We start from the raw sequence: 15,010 nt of genomic DNA, 5'->3' as shown, positions 1-15,010 counted from the left end.
CTGCTACATCTCACAGAGAGAATACAGAACATCATCCGGTCATCCCTTTCCTTGGAAACCCTGCTCCATTGCAGTGTGATCATGTGCACGAATCTCCAGCGTGCTGATGAAATATCAACATAGAAAACACCAGCTGGTTTCTTCTGCACCTTTTCAGAGTACATTGGAATATTGGATGCATCTGAACCAACAAGAACTATTATACAGGCATTTCTGAGTACTTTACTGAGGTCGTTAACAGATTGATTGTTCATGATCCAAATGCTCTTCTCTTCATTCCTGGAGAAAGCTATCTAATCCCTACTAAACTCTACGAAGTTAGCTACAGCATGTGAGTGGTTAAGTGGTCTCCTTGTCAGCAGTAGAACATCACCCTTTTCACCTTCTCCTTCACAGCAGGCAGGGGCTTCACCGAGACTCCGTTCGTGCTATTGGAGCTCTTTGACGTCTGGTTCTCTGACATCTCTGGTTCCATGTAGAACCGAGCCCGGAATGCTGCCAGGTGTGCGTAGTATGCAGGAGGGACTGTTAAGAAGCAAAAGATACAACATCACAGGTCAAAGTTCTTTTCTGAACAGGTGAGCAGGATAAAGAGTCGATAATTAAAATTGTGGAACTAGGAAAAAGTTTGTCTGTAAAGCACAGAAGAACATACCAACAGAAACCGAGCGTGTGCACCGGGCATAACTGCATCAATAACATGTACATCAAGCTAAGAAAATTCTGAAAGGTTAAAGTTCAAAATGCAAGGGACAAATATAGCATATAAAAGTGCATTACGTGTAGCAAAGGTTGTTTGTCAATGTCTGCATTTCGTCTGCTGTGAAATTGTTCTCATCCCAGAGGACATGGTAGTGAGCAGGCCTACTTGTTCCCTGGCAAACTCACAAATCAGTCATTTCAGTACAGTACAGTACGGAGAATCTGACTATATTCCCATGCTACTGATCCAAGTACCATAGCTGTACAATCACATGATAAAAGGTTGACCATAGGATCAGTTTGTTATACTATTCTTTTAGCATATGGAGGCCACTAGATAGGTGCAAATAGCTTGTGGAATAGAGCATATGACAAGACTTTTCAATACTAGTAGTATTTCACAAATGACAAAATCAGTACAGGAACATATGCTGTTTGGTTCCCAGGATCCCACAAAGGAATACTAGCCCTGTTTGGTTCCCAGGAATTTAACAGTTGGAAAGTAACCTAATAATAATGAAATGGGAAGCACTATCTAGATATTTGTTTCAATTCATGGGACCGAAACAGGCCCTTACCTGAATTCCAGCATGACTGCAGAGGTAGAAATCAAACTCCGTTGGGTGGCATATCTTAGAATCAACAACGGTTCCTGTTTCCAATCAACTTGTGAGCAGTCATAGAAACAAGGGAATAACTTCAACATCATGCAATTTAAACAAAAGAAAAATCTGACTGCCTCAAAAGAGTGGCTAATTTCTTAAAATCTTAAATTTAGACAAGATACTTTTTACTCCAAAACACAATACATTTTAGTTCAAGTACTATTAAACTTAGGAATATGTCAGTTGAAAGTGTGGTTATAGATACACATCCTAAAGATTTAGAGGCCATAGATACACTACCTGGCAAAATATTTCCACTCTTGTCCATGCTACTTCTGTCTTTGTGATTATTTGCAAAAAGTCTTGTATGATGACGTTTTTGAACTACCACAAATGTTACAGGAGGCTGGTAATTTGGTTCTAGGGACGCACATGCCTGAAGGAAAGCACTAGTTAGTAAACTTTAAGAAGGAGCTTAGAAGAGTGTAATAGAATAAAACAAAATGCAACCAACCTTACGGATGGCATCTAACTCGTAAAGGAGAACTTGGTAGAACTGGCCTTCACTAACACCGTCCCTGAAAGAGAAATTGAATAAATTTAACATGTGCATAATTTAGTTTTGCGAGGAAAGGGTAATTTAGTTACAATATAAAGAAGACCTAGCAATGGATATGTCCACCCTGCGATACATCACCAACCTACACCCTAATGTATTTAGAAAAGATTCACATGGTAATAATAGGCATCAGACATGTTTTATTATTGCCATCTACAAGCTACAGGTGATGGTCAATATTTGCAAACATACCTGTAGAATATTATTCTCAATGGCTTCTGCCCAGTGGCCTTCCTGAAGGATATTAAGAGCTCCCTGCACAACAAAACATCACAGAAAATAAGTTCAAATCAGCCAATATTTTTAATAGATTAAATTATATATTGCGCTTGAGGATTTCACATTTCTCGTAGATAAAAACCTGATCATGCCGCCTGTTACAGTGCCTCTCTGAGGATCATGCCATGTTTTGTAAAGGTCCTGAATGAGCTCTTGCCGGTGTGCCTGAGCACAAACCAATCCAGCATACTTTGTAACTTCTGGCCAATCTTGAGAAGCAACAACCTGTGAGCAGCATATTAAAATAAAGAGAGAGATAAGTCCGAAACCAAGGTAAGGATGTGTGTATCCTGATGAATATGACATTTTGACACAGAAAATGGCAAAGTAATAATGAGCCTTACGGCAGCAATTGATGGACTTGAGTCCTCCCCAGTTTCAGGATGTGTTACATCCGCACCAAATATAATAGTTGGTATGTCACTGACCAAAGGAATCCTCCAACTTATTGCATCCAGGAGCACAGTATTTCTTCCTCCCATCTGAATTTAATGGTACCGTTAGTCAATAATAGAGCCACTTATCTTTTAAAGTTGCTGTTCTGCAATGTATTTCATGTATAAACAAGGTGGTAAGTACCTTAACATTAATTTTCAGTGAGACATTTGCCAAGTACTGCTTGCTGATCTTAAAAACATGTTTGGTCAAGCAACATTGTGTTATCAATCCCAAATCAGTTTCACAAATACGTTTGATGTCACCTACAAATACAAAGTTATATCGCTTTGAATATATATAAAGTTATATCTGAGAAAATATGTAAGAGTTCAAAAAGTAAATATATATGCAAGGCAATTATGACACTTACCATATAACGGACCATTGTTGTCAGGGAGGATAGCCAAAAGAAGTTCAAGTTCTTTACCCTTGAGTTTGTTCAATGCAATATTATACACATTTTTAAGTGCCTTCACTACTTGGTCTGGTCTAGCTGAATATAATGGCATCACTGGCTCACTGTTAAATTCCTGTAATACTTAGGAGGTCAAATTAAAAGATGCTTACAGTTTCAATCTAAACAAGTATTTGTCTTGTGCATAAACACATGCAGAGATGAGGGGTATAGTACCATGCCCGAAATCTGACACATTTGCGCCAATTCCTGGCAAAATCCCCTAGCTGTGTTTTCTGGAACACTCCTTGAGAAGTTTATACACGCCCAATGGCTCACCTTGCATCCATTTATCACTTTCTGTAAAATGAGTTTATTTTAGGCAATTAGGCCTACTTTTAGTGCAATCAAACATAGTAATCAGCAAACAATAGATTCACACAAGCTGGAATCTTACCTTGTTTACCATGTTCCATTGACCAACCTGTGGTAAGCACTCTTTCTCTTTTCCAGTGTCATGGTACTTCAACTGAATTCACAAAAGTAATTCAACGCATCAACAGTGAGCAACTAACTTCATGAATAATAGTGTAAGGTGCTTCCGAAGGGAAAGAAAATTGAATAACAGTGACATAAGATTATTCTTACCCAAGGTGCAGGAAGGACTCGAGCTTCAACAGAGGTTAGCTTCTCACTAATGTTGATCCCAAATTCCTTTGCATATGGATCTTGCTCATATCCATTTTGATGAACTGTCTGAAAACAAATAATAAACGAAGTCTCTTGAGACATTTTAATCAAAATTTATGTTAAAATTTTTTGTTAAAACAAAAACCCTAGCAGTGTTAATGGCTATCTATTCAAGGCCCACTGCATGGAAAGCTTGGACCACTGGCAAATATATGCAGGACTCTAGGATAGGACAATGAACAGTTATAATGCATGTCTTGCAATGTTCAGATTGTTCACTGGGAACAAAAAAAAACCCTAGAATGCTAGAACATTTAGCTCCACATATAATACATATGTTCAGTGCAAGAGACATGATTCAGTTTACTTACAATAAAACCCTAGTACATCTAGCTCAACATACAGCAGGTGTTTGTGTTCAAAAGTTACTTCTTTAATAATAGGGGAGATGACAAAAACTCTCAACCTGTAGAATATCCATCTCCTGTTCTCTAGGCCTTTGGCATGTAACCTTCAGCAATGATGTGATCTGTTTTTCATTCAGCCTCTTCGTGTATCTCTGGCCTTCAACGATCTTGCATGCCTGGTAAAAAATCTCATTATTACAACGTTCATTATTGAGAACACTAACTAGAAACATAAACACAATTGACAGGCAAACATAAGTTTGTGATTAGCATATTACTGACCTCCATCGGTAGATAGTTCGCCTTCTTTTGGTTCCCAACCTGAAGGCAGGGAAGATGAGGATGCTGAATGGTGAAACCATACATTTCCTTGAAGTACTCCACGACAGATTTCATATTCATTTGCTCATCAATTGGGAAACTGTCAAAATTAGAAAAAAATGATCGCATGATTTAGGCATCAATGTTTAACAACCCTTCATCATCACGTAACTTTTTTTTGACAAATCAATTCACTGCTAAGGCGAATTAGATAAATCAATATAATTAATTTAAGCAGAAATTGGGTATAACCGATTTTTGTGTCAACATGTTACCATTCTTTTATGTTTATCAAATCAGGCTACATCATCATGTATTGAAAGAGATGACAATAACAGTACTTCAGTTCAGGAGCTAGCAAAGTTCATTCAGAATCTGTACATACATCAGTTCATGAGTTGGTTGCGTTGTCAACCCAGAAATGCGATACTTGCGCCTTACATTCCCCCGGTGAGTGACCTCAACTTTTACTCCTCGCAATGCCTTCTTGATCTGCTTGGCATAATAAGCGAGTTACATAGATAAATTGGGGATTAGAGCGCACAAAAACCATAGGACATAACCAGCTAACAGTCCATAAGTAATGTTAGCACCCAATGCAGCTGTTACATATCACTGTAGTGTAGTACTATGCTAGTAGATTCCTTGCCCAACCACAGCAATATTACCTTGATTCGGTTAGCATCGGATAATGGCCTTGATATGACATCCTTTCCTAATATCTGGGCCACGAACTCGATCACCGGCAGGGGTTCAATGAACGCCGTGGACGACATGTCTGCCGTCAACATCGTCGTGTAAGCAGCAGCCACAGGACAAAAAAGAAATCACATGCATGAGGGCAACAAATATTCCCCAGCCAGCACAACTCACCGATGTTAAGCGACAATCCCATCTGTGTCGGCCGGATGCTCTGGTAGAACCCACACCACGACTGCAGGCCGTCGCCTAGCCGCTGCGGCCTCCTGATGTCCGGCGAGTAGAAGGACCGCCCTATGGACACGTACCTAACCAAACGGGGAAGAAGCAAGCGCTAGCATTAGCTTCCTCAAATCCAAGAACGCAAATGGGCAATGCGCGGCGTTGCAATCAATGCAGGCGCCGATGGAATAAATACCTCTGGTTGGCGAGCTCGCGGAGCACGATGTCGAGTACCTGTAGGGCCTCCTGGGGCGCGTCCGCCTGCCGCCCGGCGATGAACTGCCTGAGGTGGTGGAGGTCGGCGCGCGCGGCGAACTTGATGGCGACCCTGTACTCCCTCTCCCTGGAGGGACGCACAATCTCGCGAATCAGTACGACATGCCATTATTAAGAAAGACGTACGAGGAGGGACGCGGCTGCCCAAGTGGCGCAAGGAACAAACGCAGGCACGTACCGAGGCGGCACGCCGGTGCCGTCGTCCTCATCGGTGAGGCGCACGACGAACTCGCGAGAGTCGAACGGGAGGGTGCCCGCGGTGTAGAGATTCTTGCGGCCGTCGTAGGCCGGGAGTCGCATTCCGAGGTCGGACGCGCGGTAGAGGCGGACCAGCTCCGCCATTATGGCCCGGTTCACGGTCCGCGAGCTCACCTCCGGCGTGATCTTCACCTGCAAAACCACACGGAGAAACACAAAGGCGTCGCCTTCCGATCTCAATTGCGCTAGCGCTTAACGAAACGAGCGGCGACGGCGAGAGCACTTACATCATACTGGGTGAGGTCCTTGTCCGGGAGCTCGGCGAGGAAGTGGTTAGCCTTGACGACGCAGCGCGCACCCACCGTCCCGAACCCCGGCCGGCGGCAGAACGACAGCCCCTTGCTCGGCACGGGCGGCCCAATGACCGTGCGCGGCGGAGGCGCCTGCGCCGGCGCTGGCGCTACCGCTACCGCCAGCGCAGCACGAGACTCACCCGGCGGCGCCTTGGCCCGGCCGCGCCCGCCGCGGCGCCTCCCTCCTCCTCCTCCTCCGCACCGCTTGCCTCCCTCCGGCAGCACGGCCGCCGCCACCACCGCCGGTGGCTCCGCCTTGGGCTGCGTCACGCTGCTCTGCAGCGGCTGCTTCGTCCGCTCCGCGTGGCCGCCGCCCTTGTTGGCTGGCCCCTGGTGGTGGTGGTGGTGGTGCCGCGCCTGCGCCTGCGGCGGTGGCGGCGGCGGCGGCGGCGCCATGTCCAGGACCTCGAGCATGTGACCACTGGACTGGAGAGGGCGGCCGACGAGGTGAGGTCGTTCGTTACCCGACAAGGCGGCAGCAGCAGCTCGCCTGCGCGGAAGCCTTATAACGTGATCAGTGGAGTAGCAGCAAAGCGGCAAAGGCGAAGGCAGGCAGAAGCTGATGAGCGGAACGAGAGCTACGAGCCAAGAAAGAAAGAGGCCGCCACTGTGAAAACGCGCGGTAAAAAATAAAAGGCCTTGCGTTGCGTCCTCTCCGGACTCCGCCGGACCGGACCTCTCAAAAACGCGAAATTAATGCGGCGCGGGACAGAAGGGCATTAGAACCTCTCTCACTCTCTCTCCAGCGGCACGGCACTGCTGATGCAGCAGCAGCTGCCCGGAGTCGAGAGCAGGTTTGACTGGGAACGGGGCCGGCGAAGGGTAGCGGCAGCGGGCCAGCGGCCGCGATTGAATCCTCCTGTTTTTACCAAAGGGGGCAGGCGTCGGAGAACCGGGGATTGTGCTGGGAGCTCCCACTAGCGCGAGTGCGCGCACGCTACGACGCCGCCGGCGTGGCACTGGCACGGCAGCCACGGTGAGGTGAATGTGATGGCGCGGCGCGTAAAAAAGCCGTGGAAAACGAGCTGGGGGGCACGCGCACGAGACAGTGGGCGCGGCTGGGCTTCGGATGTTGGTGTTTTCCAGGGGGATGGAGGGGAGGGATGGATGGGGATTTTTATTGAAAAAAGCACGGCGCATGTTCCTTCCTTCGTGTGGTTGGCGGATAGCGTAGCGTGCGGCACTCCATCGCACGCAGCTCCGCTCGCTCCGTGGTGTTAGGAATGTTTTTAAGGCGTGGATAATGACAACAAGTGCAGAATAATCCGCGACTACTGCTGGTACTGCTACGACCACTAGACTAGATGCTACGCTCAAGATGGGTCTCATCACACTCGAAATGCTAGCGCAGCAGTGGTAGCCTTGTTTAGATGTAAAAAAAATTGAAATTTGATATAATAGTATTTTCGTTTGTATTTAACAAATATTGTGTAATCATGGGCTATTAAGTTTAAAAAACTCGTCTTGCAATTTATTGATAAATTATATAATTAGTTATTTTTTTTATTTATATTAAATATTTTATGCATATATCGAAAAATTCGATGTGTTGAAGAATTTTATAAATTTTTGGATTTTTCAGTGTATCTAAACTGTGAGCTGGCCCCCCATCTGCTGATCTGCAGGACACTGTTACAATTTCTTTTGAGACCACAGTGGACACAGTGCAAATGCACATTTTGTTGGGGAGGGCAAAACAGCTACCACAATGTGGTCCATTCGGGGGGAAAACCCCAATAGAAAGCCACAAAATGCAGTGCTGTACCAAAGGTGAAACTTCTTCACATGGACTTTACCGTCTGTCTATACTATTTTGGGTTTGTTTATTTAATCTCCCAGCATGGTCCATGGATTATAGAAAAAGCCTTAACATGAAGCTCCTTAGCTCCATGCCAGCAGCACCGGCACTAGCAAAGCTTGGGCCTTGTTTAGTTCCAAAAAAATTTACAAAATTTTTCAGAATTTCCGTCATATCGAATCTTTAGACACATGCATAAAATATTAAATATAGACAAAAATAAAAACTAATTGCACAGTTTGATCGAAATTGACAAGACGAATCTTTTCAGTCTAGTTAGTCCATAATTAGACAATATTTGTCAAATACAAACGAAAGAGCTACAGTGTCAATTTTGCAAAATATTTTGAAACTAAACAAGGCCCAAAGCAAAGCAGACGCAGCAAACGGTGGAGCTGAGCGAGAGCGAGAGGGAGCTAGCCGCCTCGACGGCCACGCTCGCAGTCGCGCTTTGGAAGCGTGCCCCCGACAAGAAGGCGCTCCACTATTGCAGAATAGAATCGCCGCAGAACCCCGGGCAGCCTCACGCACACGCCTCTCACCCTCATGGGTGAAATCCGTTTTTTAATCGCGCCCGCCGGCCCGTGGCCGCGGCTGGCTGGCTGGCGGTGGCAGTAGCAGGCACAGCCGGGCCGGCCGCCCAGCCAGCAGCAGCAGCAGCAGGCAGGCCCCTACTACTCCTCGTAGCCGCCGTGGCACAGCGGCAGCCGTCTCCCACGTCTACTGTAGGAGTAGACGCCTAGTACGAGCATGCGTACAGAACGTGCCGTCAGCAGGGTTGCAGCGGCGTGCGCGGCCGGGCGCGGGCAGCGGCACGGCACGGCCACGGGCGCGCGTGCCGAGGTCGTGGGACGGGCTCCGAGGGACAAAGCGGAGCGTTCGGGCAAATGCGGGGTCAGACGCCAGAGGCAGACCTACTACTCCGGTCCGGCATGCAGCGTCGTCCTGGCGGGTGGGAGAGCGGGAGCAGCGTCGCTGCCGCCGCGCGCGGCGGGGCCCCCCACCCTGCCTGCCGGTGCCGAGGGAGAGGGACCAGAGCTCAGCAAGCCAAGCTCGCCACCCACCCCACTGGCTGGCTGGCTGGCCGGCCGGAGGCTGCAGCCGCCGCGCATGTGGTGGCAGGCGGCGGGGGCGGCGATGCGAGGATAAATGCCGTGCCCTGTGCCGCTGTGCGGCTATACGCGCGCCAGCGGCCGGCTTCTGTGCATTGTGCCATTGTCCGCTGTTGCTGCCTGCTGCTGGGGAAGGGAAAGGGGGGCCGCCGGTCGCTGGCTGCCGGCCGGGCGCCCTGCGGCAAGGCGTGCTGGTAGGTGGAATTGGCTAGGCATGCACCCTCTGCTAGGTGCTCTCTCGCCTTGCCTGCTGAAAAGGCGCCATCATGGCCTGGCCCGGCTGGGTCCGCGGCTTTCCCTCCGCGGAACAGGACGTGCAGCCACCACCACCGGCTGGCTGGCCTGGCTGGGCCTGCCGCCCATTTGGTGGCGGACGTGGCTGGTGAACCCAGTATCTTCAGATTCGTGGATGATTAAAGTCCGGCCAAACTCAGTCAGAGTGAGTACTTAGCAGTTACGCGCGCCCCGTACGGAGCTGGTCACCACATCCGGTGGATTAGGGGCACGGCTACCGAGGCAACGGCAACCATGCCCACCAAGCAAGTAGTCACTGTTCCCGTACAAATCGATGACCATTGAACAGGCACGATCTTGCACCTACAGTCGACAGCAATGTTGTCTACTACGAACGCAACGTTGTCTACTACGGAGTACTACCTAGTACGTTGGCTACTACTACTCCCTCCGGTGGTTTTGCCATCACGAATTCAGACCCTCCTCCCCTGGGCAGTACGATCGTGTGCGGCGTCCATTTTTTTTCTGTGTACCAGCGCACGGATGGAATGGGCGCTCGAGTACTAGGAACGCAACGTAGGCAGACACAGGAGCAGTCTGTGTTTGGTCAATAAAGCAGTAGAGCACGGAAAAAAGTGGCAAGAGGGCGGACGACGTGCGACCCCCGCGCCTGATCGATTGCATGATGAGTGGCGTGCGGCGTGGGGACGTGACACGCGCGGGCACGCCAGCCGCAGGAGGACCACGCCGCGCCACGACGACGGAGGACGGACGGCGAATTTGGCTGCCGACGGTCAGTGGACGTCGATGTCTCGGCACGGCCGGGAACGAAGGCAGCGAGCGAGCGAGCGAGACGAAATCGTTTCGGTGCAATTGCGCACGCGGCAGTGTACTACCCCCGCCGTACGTCGCCGTGAACTGATGATGAACAGTGTGTGGGCGTACGGGTAAGTGGGGAGAGCTCTAGGGACGCAATCGAATCGGCAGTTGACCGACGGGAGTTCGAAATTATGAACGGTGGCCGCGCAGCCATCAGGATAGGGAGGAGAGGAGATCCGGCATCTGGCAGAGGCTGTGAGCGCAATGATTACCCCGTTGAAACAGGAAAAAGCCGGCCGTGAGGCAGGCCGGCCCATGATGGTGAGCTCGTGCGTGCCCGTGCGTGGGTACACCGTACGGCCCGCGCATGCATGCATTGCATGCGCTCGGATCCCTGCAGGTCTGATGAAGATCCGGACGGCGTGGGCATGAGCAGCGGAGGCCCGGGCGCGCGTCACGTGCCTAATGCTAATGGCACCAGCGTCCCGAACGCATTCCTCCATCGCCGCACCCGAACCGGCACCCCGGCAGCCGCCCGGGACGCCGCTACCATCGACCCATCCGTCTCCCGCGCCTTTTTCCGTAGGTGGCATGGCAGCAGCTCGGGACAGCGACGCAACGTGCAGGCCGCAGCCGCAGCAACACCAAAAGAGCGGAGCACGCCGATGGCCGAAAAAAATGCAACACGGCAACGGCAACGCAGATCACGCGCGCGTGGCTTGGCCGGCCCACGCACGCGCCATCTCCCTCCGGCTCCGGCCCCGTCCCGGCGGCGGGCCTCCGGCTGCCTCGGCGGAGTCGGCATGGCAACCCCACCCCCACCCCCGTCCGCTCGGCTCCACGCGCGCACGCTAGCTACAAGGGATGGTGGTCCCGCGGACTGGGCTGGCGGAGAGCGAAGGCGGACGGAGCACGCCACGCGGGCTGATATGGAGGGATGGTCCGGTGATCTCCTTTTGGCCACGCTTTTGTGGAGCACTGGCGCGTGCCCTTTTGTTTGGGAACCCTTTGCTTTTTAGCCTTTTGTGATGTTTATATGTTATACGACAGTGATGAACTACTACTACTCTACTGACTAAAATTCTTACGACTACTTTTATTTATATATGTATCCCTACAAATTTTTCAGATAAAATTGGCTAGTCGCAGAAGCTCGATCAGCCGGCCGGCCGCCGGCCCAGACGCCCACTAGTCCACTAACACTGGAGTACTCAAAGGTGCATGCAGGTAGCCGGGTCCGGGGCACCCCACCCTCGCACGCATCACCGAGCATCCGCACCACGTCGCTGAGGGACGGGCGCGGTGGGCCACGACGCCCAACCACGCCATGCCGCGGCCGTACAGGCTCGCAGGCAGAGGCAGAGGCAGGGCAGCCACGATCGATCCCGGGACGGCCGTGGTGACGAATCGCCGTCGCGGCGTGCAGAATCCGCGCGTCACCTCGGCGCGGCCGGGCCGGAACCCGGAAGGACCGGAACGCGCCGACTACTCCTCCGTAGGCTCGAACTGGATCGTCACCGGAGATGATCATGCCGCGCGCGTGATGCGACGGGCGGTGTCCGCCATCGACGGGCAGATGGATGGATGGATGGATGGGATGGGTGACCGGCGGCAGGCGAGCACGGTAGGATAGGTCAGGTGTCAGTCACTGTGCTGTAGTGGCCGCTAGCCGGAACCGGAGCCTGCTTTTACCCCCCCCTATGCCACCGATGAAGAGAGAAAAAGAGAAATGGGCTGCGTGCGAAGAAAAAGAGCTTTTGTGCCGGACCCAAGCAATGGTTTTTTGTTTAACCGCTGCGATGGATGGACAAAAGCAGCGTGCTTTTGCTCGAGCTTTCCTTTATTTTTTTCAGAATTCTCCTTTGTTTCCTTTTACGCATGCACAGAGATGCTGCGAGAATCTCGCATGGTCTACAGTGTGCTAGAGTATGATGTCTGCTCTTGTGTGCTCCTGACATCTGTAGTGCTGGTACGCTCGCGCGGCGACGACGGCGAGAAGGGAAGGAGACAGGACAGGGCAAGACGACGAGCGGGAAGGCAACAAGGCGGGCAATCATGAGTTTGGCGAGGTTTTAAGAAAACGTAAACGGCACCGCATTGATGGATGGCCGGCGTGCGGCTGGTGCAGAGGAGGCGTGCGCGTAGTACGTGCACATGGCGCTGATGCGTGTAGGATCTCCACCCAGACTGGTGGTGCCTCAAAAGCGCCGACCCGAGGCACATCACAGGAACGAACAGATCGAGCACCACTATACAAGAGCCGATAGGGGAGGAAAAAAAGATCAACGAGCATCCATGCAGCCATGCGAAGTCAGCAAAATGACTGCACATAAATGCGAGGCAGCCCAGTGTGCACGAGAAAGTTACTCTATACACTACGTTGTCCTCGCGCATCAACTTGTGTGGTTCATTCTCTACTGCTAGATTAGACTTAGACGGCTTGGTCCATGCTAGATTGAGGCACATACACGCACAAACTCTAAAGCTCTACAAGTACGAAAATCCAGCATGTATGAGCAAGCCGATGAGCATACAATGCAAGAAACATACCTGTGGAAGCTTGGCGAAGAGAGGACGTAGTACGCGAGAGTGATGAAAATCTGTCTCCAACAAATGAAAATGAACTGGCAGGGCAGCGCTGCTTTCGACAACCAAAGCAAAGCAGCTAGCTCGCTTCCTCAAGTGCTTCTTTGCTCTTCGTTCTTCCGTTGGGCAACGGCACTTTTGGGTCTCTATCACTCTATATGGTTAAGCTAGGAAAGATCCCCCACCGTATGTACGCCACGGCGACGGCAACGGCACGGGGCTAGCCCCTTATATAAAGCCGGGAAAAGGCGAACGCAAAGCGAACCCCGGAACCCGGCCCGGGCCGGCCGTGGTCGCCCACGCAGACGCCAGAGAGGGAGGGGTAGCCGAAGCTAAAGCTACCCGGCCCGGCCGTCTTTTTACGTCCTCCCGCCGCTTTCTTTTCGCTCTACCCCTCGCTCGTCCCAGTCCGCCTCCGGCCCCCTTTTTTCTCGTGTCGACGTGCGTACTCCATGGTCCATGCAGGCCGCGCCGTAAATACTCGAGAAAGACACGGCATCGGCGCGTCGCAGCGCCGGAGGACCGAGGGATCCGGGACGGAGCCGAGGGATTTTGGACGAGAACCAGCCGGCGTGGGGTGTTGGAACGGCGCGGCGGCCGGCGGGGCGGGCGGCCGTCGCCGACTCGCCGGAACGGAGCAGAGCAACGGACTAGTTTGACGGCGGAGTCGGTTGCATGCATCCACCTCTTCTTTTTCTTTTTTCTTTTTTTTTTTTGAAAACTCGTGCATCCAACTTTCCATGCATGCATACGGAGTACGGACTACTAGTGCATTGGTGGGAGGTGATGTATGTCTACTGGTGCGTCCGTCGAGGGCGTGGTCACCGAGTACGATCGAGTAGCTAGGCTCAAAAAAAACCAAAAAGTTTTCAAGATTTCCTATCACATCGAATCTTGCGACACATACATTAAGTATTAAATATAAACGAACAAAAAACTAATTATACAGTTTAGCTGTAAATCGCGAGACGAATCTTTTGATCCTAGTTAGTCTATGATTAGATAATATTTGTCACAAACAAACGAAAGTGGTACAGTACCAAATCCGAAATTTTTCGAACTAAACAAGGCCCTAGTCCACCGCTGCTGTAGTGCCCGGCCGGCTGCATGTTCCCTTCTGCATGCATGCCCTTGCCCTGTGTGGTCCGACCGAGCCGCCGCCAAACTGAGGAAAAGCAACAGCAAGCAGCAGCACGCCAGCACTTGCGCGGTGCTGGTTACTACAATCTCGATATTTTTCCCACCTTTCCTTACCCAAAAACTGTAGAGAAATAGGAACATGCTCCCCATCCTATAAATAAATACATTTCTTTAACTGTTACAATTCATATTTAATTATTTAACTTTTTTTTTAAATAATAAAATAAATAAATTATTATAAAAACATATCTAACAATAAAATAAATAATAAAAAATAAAATAATATTTATTAATTTTTTTGAATAAAATAAACTGTCAAACATTAATTATACGTAAAAAAATATGTTTATTTATGGAATGGAGAGATTAGGTTGGCACACTGTCGACCCTTGCGCAGCGGAACGATCGGCGAAGCACAGTGGAGGTCCTCCGGAGAGGAGCACCCAAACGGGCCCCCGGGTCGTCGGTGTACAGACTATTCGCAAAAGGGGATTGGTATATCAGCCCGGTAGTATTTGACGATTAAATAATAATTATCAAATATAAATAAAAATGTTACGATAAAAATTATCATCAACTAAATAAGCTCTGAGTGAGTCCGGCCGAGACTGACCTTTTTTTTTCTCCCTGAATAATGGTGACCTTCCTTTCACGCAAGCATGCACTGATGCACCCACGCCATAAAATGGCCTGCCCCTGTCTGTCCATCAAAAGCGGTCAGCAAAGGCAAAGGGAGGAGTGAGCTCTCGGTTTTCACTCTCACCGCCTTGCTTGTTCCCAGAGACCAGAGTTTGGGTCCAAATCATCATCAACCTTTGGTTGAACCCAAGAAACAATCAAAACCAAGCTTTTTCTTTTTGGCTGGACTGGTTCGTTTTCTTTTATTACCACCACCTCGTACTTTCACGTGGTGTACAAACTTCAAGGCAAGCAGTCACTACCAAAATGGTGGAATAATAATTAGTAATAAAATATTATCACTAATTAAAACACTAGAAAATCCTCACTAAAAGACATTTACTAGAGAAAATTTATATTAAATTGTAATACTAACACTATGAGAATCCCACATCACAAGAAGAAATTGAAAAATCTAGTTGTAACACAAGTGTTTATGA

At 49.9% G+C, this 15,010-nt stretch overlaps 1 protein-coding gene across 2 annotated transcripts; it reads right to left on the bottom strand.

Moving 5' to 3' along the window:
* On the bottom strand, positions 23-12,971 carry LOC8082240 (protein argonaute PNH1). Of its 2 annotated transcripts, none has more exons than XM_021449027.1 (23): positions 12,717-12,971; positions 6,138-6,705; positions 5,831-6,042; positions 5,573-5,719; positions 5,329-5,462; positions 5,124-5,233; positions 4,841-4,947; positions 4,417-4,555; positions 4,194-4,310; positions 3,686-3,793; positions 3,495-3,566; positions 3,275-3,397; positions 3,014-3,173; positions 2,785-2,906; positions 2,550-2,687; positions 2,288-2,430; positions 2,119-2,181; positions 1,822-1,885; positions 1,608-1,743; positions 1,281-1,354; positions 781-875; positions 656-687; positions 23-525 (listed from the first exon to the last, which is right to left on the bottom strand). In XM_021449027.1, exons 2-23 carry the CDS (start codon positions 6,615-6,617, stop codon positions 356-358), a joined length of 2,946 nt encoding a protein of 981 aa, XP_021304702.1. In that variant the 5' UTR covers positions 6,618-6,705; positions 12,717-12,971; the 3' UTR covers positions 23-355. The 2 variants fall into 2 exon arrangements, with proteins under 2 accessions (XP_021304702.1, XP_002437230.2); XM_002437185.2 differs by having other exon boundaries at positions 6,138-6,693.

The sequence above is a fragment of the Sorghum bicolor genome, chromosome 10 (genome assembly GCF_000003195.3).
Source record: "Sorghum bicolor cultivar BTx623 chromosome 10, Sorghum_bicolor_NCBIv3, whole genome shotgun sequence".
In the NCBI taxonomy this organism is placed as follows: Eukaryota; Viridiplantae; Streptophyta; class Magnoliopsida; order Poales; family Poaceae; genus Sorghum; species Sorghum bicolor.
Note: the sequence above shows the minus strand (reverse complement) of the source record. Positions and strands in the feature narration are given on the sequence as shown.

Bases quoted from the DNA above. Each gene is read 5' to 3' on its own strand.
- LOC8082240 (XM_021449027.1), bottom strand. From the start codon at position 6,617: ATGCTCGAGGTCCTGGACATGGCGCCGCCGCCGCCGCCGCCACCGCCG. The intron at 3,567-3,685 runs GTAAGAATAATC...TTGTGAATTCAG, and splicing joins GAGTCCTTCCTGCACCTTGG to TTGAAGTACCATGACACTGG. The intron at 876-1,280 runs GTAAGGGCCTGT...TGAGTTTGCCAG, and splicing joins GCAGTCATGCTGGAATTCAG to GGAACAAGTAGGCCTGCTCA.